The 16,559-nt window shown below is 44.5% G+C and overlaps 1 protein-coding gene across 2 annotated transcripts in view; it reads left to right on the top strand.

The window, feature by feature from the left end:
• Positions 1–306: 306 nt before the first annotated feature.
• The window catches only part of mfhas1 (multifunctional ROCO family signaling regulator 1), a 30,881-nt gene continuing 14,628 nt past the window's right edge, over positions 307–16,559 (top strand). For both annotated transcript variants that reach the window (XM_085413285.1, XM_085413284.1), the window contains exon 1: positions 307–3,650. In XM_085413285.1, the coding sequence (XP_085269411.1) occupies positions 698–3,650 (2,953 nt within the window). In that variant the 5' untranslated portion in view covers positions 307–697. The remainder of the gene's footprint in view (positions 3,651–16,559) is intronic.

Raw genomic sequence — 16,559 nt, 5'->3', positions numbered from 1 at the left:
TTTGGACTCTGAACCTCTGCATGTGTAAACATGAATATTCAGACTACATTTATAAATTCTGCGTTCATCAGCTGATCGTCTCTCTCTGTCTCGGCAGAAATGTTTCTGTCGAACTGTTCACTGTTTTTGTGTTTGGTCTGAATTTCTTTGCACAGTTTAGGAAGCTTTCACCCTCCGATTACTTTCCCTTCTCCTCCACCTCCTCCTGCTGCTCCCCACAGTGCAGGGAGGAGGAGAAAGGGAGGAGGAGAGAGGGAGGAGGAGAAAGGGAGGAGGAGGGCTCAGAGATCTGACGCAGTGAGCGGCTGCTCCTTTACTTCCACTCCCCGCTCCCAGGAAGCGACACGGAGGCTCGGAGAGCGCTCACAAACGCGCACATCCACCAGGACGGAAAGAGGCGGAGGACGGCTAATGGAGGCGATGAGGGCGGCGGCGATGACTGGAGGAGAAACGAGGCTCCGGAGCTTCGGTTTAAAGCCGGAGCTGTGAGCGCTGAGGTCTGCCTTTATTGTGTGCTGAGTGGCGCAGGAGAAAAGGATGCCTCCGCGGCCGCGCACACGCCTCCCGCTCCTCTCGACAAACTCGATCATTTCCCGACTCGAAGCGGATCGTCTGCCCTCTCAGGAGGAGGGTTTGTGGGTGAGGAGCGCGCTGATTTCTGAGGGACTCCGTCCACCATGCTGCCCGCTCAGGATCCATGAAAACTCTCAATGAAAACAAGGAGAAGGAGGAGGAGGAGGAGGGGTCCGGCTGCAGCGCCATGGAGGACAAGGAGAACAATCTGAAAACGGCCAGGCTGTGGAGGGATGCCGCCCTCCGCTCCAGGAAGCTGCGGAGCAACCTGAGGCAGCTCACTCTCTGCTCCAAAAACAACCAGATCATCCTGCCAGAGGACATAGCCGACATCGAGGCGCTCAACCTGGGGAACAACTCCCTGCAGGAGCTGCCGGACGGCCTGGGATCCTCCCTGAACAACCTGCGCGTCTTGGTCCTCCGCAGGAACAAGTTCAGCTCTGTCCCTAGGGTAGTGTTTGAGCTGGGGCGGCTGGTGGAGCTCGACATGAGCCACAACTGTTTGAGGAGCCTTCCTGAGGGCGTGGGGCAGCTGAGAGGGCTGAAGAAGTTGTGCATCAGCCACAACAAAATCCAGCACCTGCCAGCTCAGATCGGAGCTCTGCAGTCTTTGGAGGAGCTCGACATGAGCTTTAACGACCTGCACGATTTCCCCAGGTCGTTCTCCGGCCTCGCCCACCTGCGAACTCTGGATGCAGATCACAACAAGCTGAACCAGTTTCCCCCCGAGATCATGGCCCTCAGTGAGCTGGAGGAGCTCGACTGCTCTGGGAATAAGTTTGAGGTGTTACCGGTGGACGTTCGGAAGCTGCAGTCCATCAAAATCCTGTGGCTCAGCAGCCTCCACATGTCCTCCTTACCCCACACTTTCTGTCACCTGCAGCACCTGGAGAGCCTGATGTTGGACGGGAACCACCTCAGAGAGCTGCCCCCCTCCTTCGGCAGCCTGCAAAGACTCAAAATGCTCAATCTGTCCTCAAATGACTTTGAAAACTTTCCCCAGGTTATTTTGAGCATAACGGGATTAGAGGAGCTTTACCTGAGCAGGAATAGACTGATTCATATTCCAGAGGAAATCGGCCAGCTGGGGAAGCTGGTGAACCTGTGGCTGGACAATAACAGCATCACATATCTGCCTGACTCCATCGTGGAGCTGGAGAATCTGGAGGAGCTCGTTTTACAGGGTAACCAAATAGCCATTCTTCCAGATAATTTTGGAAAGCTTTCCAAAGTGAACATTTGGAAAGTGAAGGATAACCCTCTGATCCAGCCACCGTACGAGGTGTGCATGAAGGGAATCCCATACATCGCAGTGTATCAGAAGGAGCTTGCACACTCTCAGTTTGCCGTGAAGCCGCGGCTCAAACTGGTCCTGATGGGGACCCAAAACGCAGGGAAAACCCGGCTGAGGCAGAGCCTGGTGAGCACGCAGCAGGACGCCAGCAGTAACCAGGGAAACAAAGGAATTGAAGTCACCAACTGGGTGGCAGACGCTGATCGCCACCTCACGTTCCTTGTGTATGACCTGTCAGGGAAGCAAAACTACGACCTGATCAAACCCTTCTTTCTCTCCCCCGGTGCTCTCTACATTCTCGTCATCAACCTCAAAACGTACTCGCCCAAGAACTTTTACACCCATGTTGGGTATTTCCTTCACCTGCTCTGCGCCAAAGTGCCCCATGCTGTAGTCTGCTTGGTGGGCACGCACACAGACCTGTGTGCGGAGGTGGAGGTGGAGGAGAAGACTCTGGACATCCACAGGCAGATTGGCCTGCAGGAGAAGAGGGACATCCAGAGTTTAAGGGGGCTGGCACTGCAGGTGGACCAGGCTCTGGAGCAGGGCTACAACGTCCGCACCTCCAGCCCTCACATCCTCTTTTACGGTGTCACTGACAAAAACCTGAGGCGCCGAAAAGCCCAGCTGCAGTACATGCTGAACCACCGGCTGCAGATCCTCTCTCCTGTCCTGAGAGTTTGCTGCACAGGTGCTCAGAGGAACATCCCAAGGCTGAGGGAGAAGCTCATGTCCGTTGCAGAACACAGGGAGATCTTCCCCAACCTCCATCGTGTGCTGCCAAAGTCCTGGCAGATGCTGGAGGAGCTGCACTTTAAGCCCAAAGACCTGTGGCTCTCGTGGTGGGACTCAGCCCGGCTGGGCCTGCAGGCAGGGCTCACTGAGGACCGGCTGCAGAGCGCTTTATCCTACCTGCACGAGAGTGGGAAGCTGCTCTACTTTGAGGACAGCCTCACGCTAAGGGAATACGTTTTTCACAATCTTCCACGATTCATCGCAATTCTCAATGTGTTCTTCCAGAGGGATGAGTCCACCCTGCTGGACCGGCTCCTCTCTGAAGGGGAGAGGGGGGACAAGGGGCGAGTGAGTCTGGTCATAGAGGACGAGAAGGGAGAGAACCTCAGGGTCACCCATCTGCAGCACCACGTTGAGGGCTTCCTCCAGCATGGACTCCTACCCTCTAATGTCATCCGCTTGCTCCTCAGACCGCTCATCCAGACCCAGCAGGACCTCCATCTCATCATGGAGCTACTGGAGAAAATGGGGATCTGCTATTGCATAAACAAACCCCGCAGCAAGCCTCTGAATGGCGCGACTGTGTGGTACAAGTTCCCCAGCTACGTCAGCAGCGAGGAGGTCCAGGTGGATGCTTCAGCCGGCGGGAGCTCTCTGCCTCTGTGTAACTTCTTCTCTGTGGAGCAGCTGCACATCCAGTACAGTTTCCCTTTCCTGTTTCCTCCTGGATTGTTCGCACGCTTCAGCGTGCAGATCAACAGCCACGTGGTGCAGCGTTCAGACAGCAAGCACCAGATCTTCGCTTATCGGGGTAAAGTTCCCGTGGTGATCAGCCACCGGCCTGCCAAAGGAAAGCTGCAGGTGGAGACTCTTTCCATCGCCAGCCACGCCTCACTGCCCAACATCTGGACTGCCTGGCAGGCCATCACTCCACTGGTGGAGGAGCTGAACATGCTGCTGCAGGAGTGGCCCGGTCTGCACTACTCTGTACATGTTCTCTGTTCCAAGTGCCTCAAGAGAGGGTCGTCCAACCCACACGCCTTCCCAGGTAAGACCTCATTAATCTCCGTTTCACTCACCAACAGTCAGGATGGGGCTTTGTCCCATATACATGCAGATCAATCACAGACTCACTTATAGCTGTTTATATTAACACTGTTATATGAGTAAAAGTAAAAGTACTTCTGAGTCACTGTGTGACCCTTTTAACTGCTAATGGAAACCTGAATGCTGGATGCACAGGGCCGGACAAAAACTCCTGCAGGGCCACTGGGCAGGGATAGGCCCTCCAGACCCCCCCACACACACACACACACACACAAATGTGTGTGTTATTATTATTTCTCAAAAGAAAACAGACAGATGGCAAGGACCGAGAAAAACTTTCTTTATGTCAAAAATTAGGAAATTTCTGTACTGAAACAGCTCAGTAGAGTAGAATAAACTAAAACAGCTCATAGAAGTAAAATAACTTAAGCTTTCATACTTAAGAGCTACTTTAGTTATATTTTTGTCACATTCTGTTTTATCGAACCATTATTTTGTTTTATCATTAATTATATTCACTATATTTCTGAGTGAGAGTAAATCTCACCGTTGATCTTATACAAAAACACAAAAGCATATGTTGTTTGTAATAAAAAATGAAAACTATTAAAGCTCATTAAAGTCAGTTAAAATGAAGTGAAAACATAATGTATTTTAATATGTATAGTGTGCTTTAATGTATTATCATTATTATTATTATTCCATTTTCTAAATGTAATAGTTTAAAGAAGATCGAGGTGATTTAAATGTTTTTCATTTAAAATTCCTTTATGTAGGAAACTAGTTGAGCTTGTTTCTTCAGAGGTTTTCAGGGTGGCTCTGTGAGTCTGGAGTCTGAGATGATGGATGTCTGATCTCTGATTTCACCTCAGCAGCAGTGCCTGCTTTTTATTCCTTTTTATGACTTATGGGGCGACTTTTATAGGAGTAAAACTGGCTAACAGCAGCAATGGGTTAATGACCCAGTGGAAGGTTGGGTGACTTTGTGCTTCACTGATTGCCTTTTTTAGCACTTTGGGCCGTTTATTCCATTATACTGAAGAGGAAGCAGACGTTTCTCCAAACGACGCTGTAGACCGAAGGGTTTTGAGTTTTCTTTGAGTGTAATGGACTTCACGGCGTTTCTGCTTCCTGTTTGACTTCACTGTAACATGAGCGTGACATTTACCTCCACAGATTCGCTTTAGTGCTTCTGCGGCTCCTGTTAATCAGATTCAGTCACGCCCTGAATCTCAACGAGGCTCCATGAAACATGCAGAGGATGCCCCAGAGAGCCGAACAAAAGCCTCTGACATCAGGTTAGACAGAGAGGAGGAGGAGGTGCACAGAGGTGCAGGATGCCCCCCTCCCTCCCCCTCTCCCAGCCTCGGGGACATAGTTAATCCTGCTGCTTGTGTTTGCAGCTGCAGTGTGACCTGCTTTCAATGCTGCACCCGTAAAGTGGTCAGCAGAGTCACGTGATGCGATGTAAGGTGTCGCTTACATCATGCTGCTTTTATTGGATTTATTCACATTAGATCATCAGCAGCCCAGCGCAGGCTCACTCAGCTCAGAGCACTTTTTAAAGGAAGAAAATTGGTTTTCTGACACACACACTCCCACAGGAGGAGATGTGCCACAGTCCTTATCCTGTGGGGAAACACCCAGAAGTTTCTCTTTAGTCCTCATGAAGCTCCAGGAGGTGGAGTTGATATTTACTGTCATTTAAACAAGCCAAATAACCAGCTGACTAATCAATAATCAAAGTAATCGTTTGCGTGAACGTCGATCAATGATAATCAGACTGATGCAGACAAAAGTCTCTGTCTGCTCTGGGAGATCTTCAGGCTCTGATCAGGATCAGCAAGTTGGGGGACAAAATAAAAGAGTGGAAGCACAAAGGGTGTTTCTCAAACACGTGAGGTCAGTACCGATAAAGAAGTCGTCTGATATTCTCAGTTTTAGTGCTGTGAATCTGCTGTGATATTCATTTTTATTATCTAAAGTAGATGTTCTTGATGAAGCTGATCTGCGTTGTTTCATTCATGCTTTAGTTTGTGTCGCTGAGTTTTTGGGGTTTCTTCTCCCGACTGTCACCGGGTTCTGCACAGAGCAGTCTGCATTTTCTCTCTGACCTTTCAGTTTAAAGTTCTTCTGACGTGACACGTCATGATTTAGTTTTTCCACCTTCTGTTGTCCAGTTTTGTTTAGTGTGTGAACTGCAGCCTCACTTTCCTGTTCTTACTGACAGGAATGACACAGTGTGCTCTTCAATTGCTGCAGCTCATTTGCTGCTAGGTTCAAAGATACTGTTCTGCATACTTTGGATGTAACAGGTGCTTATTTGAGTTCCTGTTACCTTCTATCAGCTTGCTTTCCATAGAGCGGCAGTATTATATTTTTTCTGTAAACTCAGAGATGTTTGTGGGAAATGGCAGCACATCAGCAGTTTCTGAAACACTCAGACCGACACCATGCCACACTCGGTGACTTACTGTAGATCAGCTTTCTTCATCAGTCCTATCCCCAGTTTGAACTTCAGCAGGCATCTCGGCCACGTCTACATGACTAAATGCACCGAGCTGCTGCCACGTGATTGACTGATTAGATACTGATGAGCAGTTGAACAGATATCTCTAATAAAGTGGCTGAGCGTCAACCCCATTTTGGAGTCGGTGCAATCAAATTCAAAACATTCTCATCCTGAGGTGTCACATGGACCCTGCAGATCTTCACCTGCTGCTCAGTTTTAATCAGCATGTTGGTTCATTAACCCTCTGCAATGAGAAATGTCGAGTCAGTTTGAGTAAGTTTTCTTGCAGGGTCAACAAAGAACTGTATTTAAAGTTAAGTAAACACACCCTGCTTGATAACAGAGGATGATGAACCCTGGGAATGAAAACCGCCCATCATATCTGACTGTAAAAACTGAAACACATTTTTTAAAATGAGCAAAAAAAAGATCAATAATTGTGTAATAAATGTGGATTGCACAACACTGGTCACTATATTCTTCATTTCCAGTTAATACAGCTGCTGTTATTGTGTATATATTTATTTATATTTCTTCATACATTCTTATATAGTTCTATATTGTGTATTTTGTTGTACAGTTATTTTATTTTCAACTTTAATTTATATATCTTATCTTATTCTTTCCCAGTTAAATTTACCCTTCATTCTAAATTGTGTTGTACAGTTATTTCATTTTTAACCTTAATTTATATTTTATTCCTTCCTAGTTAAATTTACACTTTTTAATTTTTCATATTTATTTCCTATCTTATTCATAGCCTTTTCCTTTTTTTTTCTTTAGGTCACGAGCAGTTGTCCAAGCATTTCACTACATATCGTACTGTGTATGACTGTGTACGTGACAAATAAAATTTGAATTTTGAATTTGTAATTTCAAGGTGGACCCTGCCTGGTCTGAAATATTTGATGCAAATATGATTCATGATGTTCAACGAGTCGTTTTATAGCTTATAAGAGAGAGAAAGTCCTCCGTGAGAGCTCCATGAGCTCGAACACGTCAGGCAGTTCTCTTTTTCCTTTCATTCGTGGAAAAAGAAAGCAGATCTTCTTCTTTTTCTTTTTTTTTTTAAAGAGAACAACTTTGTTAGTGGGCAGCCGTGGAGTCACTTCCTCCCAGACATCAAACTCAGAAAAAAGGGTTTGTTTTGCAGGGAAAGTCCAGCAGCGGCTGTCAGAGGAAACAGGCTTCAGGTTCAGTGAGCGGACGCAGGTGCTGCCCCGCTTCACGATTAGATAACAGAATGTGGACAGTTTAGAGTTCTTATGATTATTTTGGTGTAAAGGTTTGATTCATGTCACAGGAAAAAAAAAAAGAAGACAAAAAGATCTAGAATCCTTTAAAAAAATGAACACAAGTAAACTCTGAACAGAACGTGCAGACGTCACGGTTAGCTGGTCAAAGCTCGGCTGCTGCCAGAAGCAGCCAAACTGCAGTTCCTCTGATGTCCAGCAGAAACTCCAGCAGTGACTCAGTTTTCTTACTGTGGGTAACAAAAACCAGAATAGGAGATTGTGGGGATCCACTCTATTATCAATCTTCTGCTTTTTATTCATATTTAAAGATATACTTGTTTGTTAAAGCACAAAATGTTTCCTTCTTCATGACACCTGTATGGAGGAGAATGTTTTCATAACTCACCTGTTTTAAGGCTTAAACTTTGCATGATTATGGGTGTGGCTGACAGGTAGATGGTTGTAGTTGTTACTTGTCTTCGAGGCTTCACCTGAACTGGATCTGTGGAGCGTGTTTGTGCTGTTGGAGACTTTTGAAGCATTTTTAATGACCTGATCTAATTAATAACGTGGCTGCAGTGAGGTAATTGTACTAACAAAGCATCCATGAAGCTTCAGTTGTGCTGAGTGAAATTTGAGGGTTTTGATTGGATGTTGCTGAGAACAGTTAGCAGGTATCTGAGTCTGTGGATGCAGACTAACCTGGTTGTTTAAAACTGTACTCTGTGGTTTGATTATCATCACTTAATGAAAGAGAAAATCTTCAACATGTGTGAAAACTGATATTCTATTATTTTATTATTTTATCGATAGAGGTCAGGTGGTTTTTTTGGGGGGGGGGTTTTAAACGGTTAAACAGGATGAGAGGAGCAGCTGTTATTGGATAATCGAGATCAGCAGGCAGTGAGGAAAAAAAGGGACTTGTTTTGGTCCTCTAACAGTGTCCACAAACACACACACTCTCATACCTTTGCAAGCAGATCTGCCCGTTAACGCTGGTCAGCAGAATGTTTCTTCGGGCCTTTTATGGTCATGATATTTTTGGCTGCCGAGTGTTGATCAGTTCGGCTCCAGGGAGTCGAACAGACTAAACATAGTTTGTTCTCGCTGTGGAAGGAACTGAAAAATGTTTGCGTTTTCTCACACTGTGTTGTGTTTCCTCCGTTTGTCTCGCTTCACTGTGACCTCAATGCAAACTCTGCAGCAGGTTCGACCCGTCCTTTGGGGCCCCGGGGTGCACACTGTACATGGCACTGTCATTATTCCCTGACTCACCTGTGAGCTACGCGGATGATTTCTTCATCAATTTATCAGTGATATCAGTATGACTGACCACAGTTCTGATATTTGATGATCCGTTTTTTTAAATTCATTTTTATGTGAAAACTTGTTGTTTTCAAGCTCTGAGATCTGAGGCTTGTGGAAATGATGGAGGCGTCCAACTGAAACACCTATTTGCGATTGCTTTGTCAGTTTTCAGTCTATATATCTTTTTGAAGCACAGATCATCTGTTACAGGTTTTTTTTAAAAACATTTAGACTGTAAAATAAAATGGTAATAATTAGTCAGAGGAGCTCTGTGTGCACATATCGAGCAAAAATACTGTTTGTTCTTCACTGTGAAACACACCACGCTGATGGCTCAACTGTTTGCTTTTGACTGAGTGCACACAAGTGTGGTAAACCTGTGACCTTCACCTCACAGAGTTCACATTGACTGTGCAGAAACTTCTAAAACGGTCTTTATCAGCCCGACTCTGGGTCCTTAATAACAGTTTTGTCGTTTAAAGGTTGCTTCTGATAGCATTTCACCTCTGACCAGCTGTTAAAAAAGAGGGAAAAGTTGTAAAACTGTTGAGTTATTTTAAAATCTAAGAATTATTGTAAGATCATGCACTTTCTGATTTGTAGTGATGCATGCGCTCATCATTCTGTTGCTTTCTTCTACAATCTGCATGTGGTGTATGTTGTCCATCATGCATATGCATATATATATATATATATATATATATATATATATATATATATATATATATATATATATATACATACATATATATTTATTAGGGGGTGCAACGATATTCTTATCGATATTGAACCGTTCGATACAGTGCTTTCGGTTCGGTACGCATATGTATCGAACAATACAAAATTTGTAATTTATTTTATCAACTTTCCTTCTGATGATGCTGTCTGTGTTGAGCGCTCAGTGAATCTGCGTTCGACTACTCCGCCTAGGCTGCACTGTCGAGCGCAGATCCACTGAGCGCTCAACACAGACAGCATAATCAGAAGGAAGAGCGCAGGGCAAGCTAGCGAGACAGAAGTTAAGCTCTCCTTGCAACATGGCAAATTGAACTTCCCCCACTCTCATTCAGATCTGGCGTTTGGAATTATTTTGGTTTTCATGTGACGTATGACCCTGAAGGTAAGCGCGTCATGGACTAAAGTAAAACAGTATGTTGGATGTGCCATGCAATGCTTAATTACATGGGTGGGAGCTAGCGTGTTAGCGCAGTTAGCTCCTTAACGTGTTGGCCGTCTAGCCCCATGCACGGGGCGATCAGGGGTAGCTCCTTAACGGAGATTTGCCGTGTTGTGGCGTTAAGGTCATTTCAACAAGATTAACCTGAAAGCACTAGTGGGAACACAACGAATATGACTGCACATTTACATCATCCTAGTGCAAAGACAAGTGGAAGCAGACAAAAATGACAAGCATGCTACAAACTTTACCCGAGTCATTTAGACAGCCGTTAGCACATGATTCTCCTTATGGGGACCTGATATGTTTAATATGCTGCTGAGAATATAGCCCAGAAGAAGCGGATAGTATAGCTTTTATTTTGGAAAGAGACATTTCTCTGTAATAAACTCTCTTTTCCAAAGATGAGTGATTCCTCAATCAGATACAGGGCTCGCGATATCGCTAGCCCGACGTCCTGGAGCTAGCGATTTTTCCAGTCGGGCTACCAAAATCTATCTCTGCCCTGCCCGTCGGGCTATCATAGGAAGGAAAAATATATGTCAATGCTTTTGCATTCTTTCGGAAATGTAGCTGGGTAATTATGTCATTGGCATCGGTGAGCCACTGTCAATATGTGACATATTGAAATCGCGTTTGAATTTGCGCTTGTTTTTTGCTTTCACTTTGCAATCGCGTGAACTGTGTATAGAGAGCGACAGCACTGATCTGTGAGTGATGATAATTTGTGCACTAATTCCTCTGACATCGTCTTATCAATGGTTAGCTTACTATGCAAACATGACAAGTGAAATCTCCCGCAGCTTAAACATGTGAGAGGTTGATCACGCAGAGAATCGCTGAGCTTATGTGAGTGCGTGTGTAAAAGCATTTTAGTTCTGCTGAGCCAAATAAGAGAGGTCAGGGTGAAGAAGTGACAGCCAAAGAAAAGCTTACCACAAAACGGAGAAGTTATGACAAATCAGACTATAAGGCAAAAAGAAAGTGCAGCTTTATGGTTTCATGGACAAAATAATTTCTGTGGCTGCAATATGACGAGCTAAATAACCAGGGGTGCACATAAGTGGTCCGCAGGTGCGCATTCGCTGTCAAAATAAAAAACACGCACAAGGGTTAGGGTTAAATTTAAAAACTGTACTTTTGAGTTAAAATATATATTTATAATTTTAATAAATGACAAATTAAAAAGGCATGAACATTTTTTTTTGTATCGAAAAAATATCGAACCGTGACACCAAAGTATCGAAACGAACCGTGAATTTTGTGTATCGTTGCACCCCTAATATATATATATATATATATATATATATATATATATATATATATGCAGGCTGTGTAAAGATGCCCCAGAGACAATCCAGCACATAACAGCAGGGTGCAAGATGCTAGCAGGCAAGGCATACATGGAACGCCATAACCAAGTGGCCGGCATAGTGTACAGGAACATCTGTGCCGAGTATAACCTGGAAGTCCCGAGGTCAAAATGGGAGATGCCCCCAAGGGTGGTGGAGAATGACCGAGCTAAGATCCTGTTGGACTTCCAGATACAGACGGACAAAATGGTGGTGGCTAACCAACCGGACATAGTGGTGGTAGACAAACAGAAGAAGACGGCCGTAGTGATCGATGTAGCGGTTCCGAATGACAGCAATATCAGGAAGAAGGAACACGAGAAGCTGGAGAAATACCAAGGGCTCAGAGAAGAGCTCGAGAGGATGTGGAGGGTGAAGGTAACGGTGGTCCCCGTGGTAATCGGAGCACTAGGTGCGGTGACTCCCAAGCTAGGCGAGTGGCTCCAGCAGATCCCGGGAATAACATCGGAGATCTCTGTCCAGAAGAGCGCAGTCCTGGGAACAGCTAAGATACTGCGCAGGACCCTCAAGCTCCCAGGCCTCTGGTAGAGGACCCGAGCTTGAAGGATAAACCGCCCGCAGGGGCGTGCTGGGTATGTATGTATGTATGTATGTATGTATATATATATATATATATATATATATATATATATATATTACACACATGACTGTCCCGATGCCTTTTGTTGTAGAACTAACATTAAAATGATTTAGGGAAATAATTTAAGATGACTATAGTTTGATCATTTGGCTGATCGGCTCAGCTGTAAAATAACTTGTATATTTCACGTTGTTTTGGCTCCTCGGGGAGTCTGGTATTTCTGTCAGCCTGAAGCAGTCGATGTTAAATACCTCTCTGAGCTTCATTGGAAGTCATGTTGGTGCCAAATTAGACAGCAGTCAAAATAGCTTCTGCTCGAACATCCTGACTTCACAGCTCCGACTCATTGGAGCTTCAGGACCTGACAGGAAAGACTTAGTCTGAGCACATGCCCACAACGTGTCCTCCACAACAATCCTCAGACTGGAAACCCAAAACCCAAACAGACCCAAAGAGACTGTACTCTCACTGACAGTAACTAAGAGTTTATATTCTGTATTTAGAATTTATTTATTTATTTAATCTTTAACAGAAGTGTGCGTGCGTGTGTGAGAAGGACGTGTTGCGGCTGTGGTCTGAGCACTTTCACTCTTGTTGTGCATCTCCAGTTAATCCAGTTAGAGGATGTGCTGGGATTAGCCCGGGTCCGATGCAGAGCCTCTTTAACTGTCGTGCTGCAGTCAGTGCAGTCTGTATGCGACCTACCTGCCCGTCAGGTGTTCACGCCCTGCAAATGCCGACCTCCCGCACTTTGTGTTTTCACCGCACAGAGGTGGTTTAGCCTCAGGCTGCCGTGGCGTCGCATGTTTGCCCATTCTGAACCTGAGCCAGGTATCAGTCTGGGCGTGTTCAGACTGGAGGCTCCGACTTTGGATTAACTCACTGAGCTGTTTGTCTGAGCAGGATTTCATTGGACGGGACATAAATCAAATTTAAATCATTTGATATGGAAATATGAAAACAGGGAGCCTCCTGGGAACACATTTTAAAGACATTTCCATATGTTTTTTTAATCACCGTGACGATGTCACAGGTTTTTACTGACTTTAAAAGTTCAGCCTTGAGCAGATGTAGTGTGTAAGGCAAGCATCATCTGATTCTCACTCTGAAAGCAGAGTCACAGATTGTCTGGCAGATAATAAATCTTGTGTATGCCAGCTAAAGGCTTTTGTGTGACTGCTGTCAGCAGCCTTTCACCAAGCATTGGCTGAGCACTCACGGAGCAGTAGAGCTGGGCGATATGAGATTTTTTCATATCACGATATGTTTTTTTTTTTCATTTCAGGCGATAACGATATATATCACGATATAAGCCAAATAACTATATTTGTAAGATTTAAATGTGCCGTTGCTCACAAGTAAAATGTGAAATAATCAGCAGCTTGTTTTTATTTAAATATTTATTTCCCATAATAAGTTCAACAGGGTAGATGTACTTAAGGAACATGAGACTTTTTCAGATAAATAAAGGCAAATATTGCAAACTACACAAAAGGCAGCCGCTAAAGCGTTTAAGTTTCAAAATAGATCAAACAAAACAGGCTACTAAATTGTCAATTCCACTTAGAAACCAAATATTAATTATAAAAATAAATCTTAGTTTGTTTTACAGAAGAACAGACAAAAGGTCTATCGCAATAGTTTAATTTTTCTATCGAGAAAAAGTTATTTCGCAATACATATCATTATCGTTCTATCGCCCAGCTCTACGGAGCAGTGATTTTTATAAATCACTTGTTTAAATTCTATCATGAGTCCACATGTGTAATGAGCCTCTAAAGATCTAGTCTGAAAAGTTTTACACTCAAACCAGAGTTTTAATGGAAGCAGTAACCTTCAGAGATCACTGTAACAAAAACCAGAATGGGGCATTGTGGCGTTCCACAGGGCTCGATTATCGGTCCTCTACTTTTTATTCATGTTTAAATTATAACACAAAATTTTCTTCCTTTATAACAAATGTACAGAGGTAAACTCGGGTAAAGTTCATATCCTATTATCAGACTGTGATGAAAACTTTTCACATTTAATTTTTCAACCAAACTTAAAACATTTCTTTTTAACTCTTTACCCCTTAAACACCTACTAAATGTAACCCTTGTTTTCTCTTTTGCGACTTTTGCAGTTTAAGATTTTTTTTTTAATTAAGACATCAGAGAATGAAGGGTCATTATTTTTCTTTGCCTTGTGATGTTTGCTTGAACAAAGAATCCGTCACTGAGGCGTCCACAGCTGTCACACGGCTCATAAACATCTCAGTGTGTGAAGAATCCGCTGTGAGGCCTTCAGAGCATCTGTGATGGTCTCAGGTGAGCAGTTACCTGTGTGTGAGGATGAGGAGCGACATGTCTGAACTCGTCAATGTTTTCACTGAGTGCCTAAAAGAGGAACTCGTGCTGGATCTGACGTCATAAACAATGAAAGCAGTTTATTTTAGACGCTCCATTTATGGTTGTTTGGGAGCTTTCGGTGAGATCATGTGACCTTCACCGGACAAACACTGATGTTATCACTTTGGGGAACTTTGGTCTGTGCTGGAATAAAGAAGCAGAAGGTTTGTGGTTTGTTCTCAGATGATGAGTGATGGTTGGCTTTCAGGCCACCTGTTCAGACACGTCCGGTTTCTGTGAAGTTTCAGCACCAGACTCGAGCTTCGCCTTGATGGGACAACCTGACAGGCATTTGTGTTCTTTCTGTTCATGTGAGTGACACGTAATGAGATGGTGAGGAAGGCAATCCCGTTACATCACCACACTGTAATCCCGCTCTGTTTGCTCAGACATGTGACTGGCAGCGTGGAGGATTTCCTCATCATCTGACCGCAGATGAGTCGACTTGAAGAGAGTCATCAGGAGAAGGGATGGGAAATAAAAGGAGCTGAAGACCACTCCTGATGTGTAATCTAGCTTAGAGTTAGAGAGTTACTCATGCTCAGAATGGATGAGTCATTTAACTTCTGCTTTTAGACCAGAAACGCTGAGCGCAGACGTGCTGTTTGCAGCATGGCCTTTTGAGTCTGAAAAAAACAAGTGTAACTGAACATTCATCAGTTTTCAGAGTTTTGACGGCTAAATCACAGCCTGGCCGCAGCAAGGTGTTTGGCTGCTGAAAGCACTGCTCCCCGCGAGCAGCTGTTTGTCAGCTCAGTAAATTAGGAATCCCGACGCCCTTAACATCAGCCCTGCAGCTACTCAGAAAGCAGCCGCCGCTCACAATAAGAACACATCCGTTTGTCTCTACAGTTTCCTTCCAGGTTTATTGCTGGCACTGTTGGCTTTATTTAGACAGCACTGGGCCTGCCGGAGGTGGAAACTCAGCCTCAATCTTTCAGTCAGCAGCTTAGACAATAAACGCACCGCGGGAGGCTCGTTCATTGATCGCAGCTCACAGTTTCAGTGGAATTTAAGAAGGTAATGTGGAAAGTGAAAAGTGGGAGCAGCTCAGTGAGGGCTGCAGGAACGCATTTGTTCCCTGGATGCAAACACAAACCACGTCTGGAACACAATGTGTGTATTTAAGATGATTTTTATGGGGATGTTAAACCGCCAGAAGCCTGATTTCTGGTTTCTGTGCACAGACTGATGTGGACTTTGAGCCCAGCAGACAGTTAGAGCTGACACTGGTCTGCAGTGTTGGTGTCCTGTGCAGCACACACTAACACTGCAGTATCAATGGCCTGTCACTGAACCTACCTGTCCCTGGGTTTTTTGCACCTTTTGGCTTGCTTTCCAACAACTACTGAACACAAAAGTTTGCAATTTTTGGAGCAGCATATTCCTGCTCTGATTTCACCACTGGCTGAACCTCTGACGTTTACATTGTTTGTATTGTACATACATCCAACTGTACATCCTGCAGTTACTATGTACAGAAAACAAACTTTGTTCATGCTGCAGCTCTTTAACCTTTAACCTTATATTCCGGCTCTCTCTGTATGTAAAACTGTTCTTTTGCACGTCTGCTTAGAAGCAAACTCCATTTCCTGTTTCAGCACTTTGCACAGCGACAAAGTTAAATCTAATCTCCATTCTGCAGATAAGAAACTCTTCATGTCTCATTAAATTCCATATTTAAAATGTTTTGGCTGACACACTCCCATAAGGCCTCTAACCCAGTGAAGACCAGCTGCTTTTATTTCACGTTTTCAGCTTTGTGATCAAAAAGCAGATTTAAAAAAAGTCACGGCTGAAACGGGCGGAATATTTGCCCTTGCTTCATATTTACTTTGTAGTTATCCTCCTGTGATGGCACAGAGATCTCGCCTGCTCATAGAGTTCTTCTACAGGAGCGCTGCTTTATTAACTTTTACACATTCAGTGATTACGAGCTCTGGACAGATGGATCCAATCGCCACAGCTGCCGTCGTCATGCTGACCCACTGTTTGCTGAACTGAACAGTCTTCAGCCATAAAAACCACTGAGATACAAACACAGGACTGCAGTGAGGAGAACCGCTGCGCTCACTAAACCAGAGCATTTACAGTCCATTAGTCTGACCTCCAACACGTTACCGCAGCCTTTTTCTTTTCCGGTCATCGGAGAGGGAGCAGGCACAACGTGCTGCTTAAGGTTAAAGTGTCACACTTGAAGCTTTTTGCCTCCTACTTCCTGTTGTTTCCAGTTTGTTAAACTCTGAGTTCAGTCAGATTTGGTGCTTTAAGCTGTAATTCATGTTTTTGAACCACGAGGTCAGGCCTTCAGATTCTTGTCTGGTTAAAATGAGCT

The sequence above is a fragment of the Rhamphochromis longiceps genome, linkage group LG7 (genome assembly GCF_057381845.1).
Source record: "Rhamphochromis longiceps isolate RC_006_pf linkage group LG7, R_longiceps_female_GT1.1, whole genome shotgun sequence".
Classification (NCBI taxonomy): Eukaryota; Metazoa; Chordata; class Actinopteri; order Cichliformes; family Cichlidae; genus Rhamphochromis; species Rhamphochromis longiceps.
This window is presented reverse-complemented; position numbering and strand designations above follow the sequence as displayed.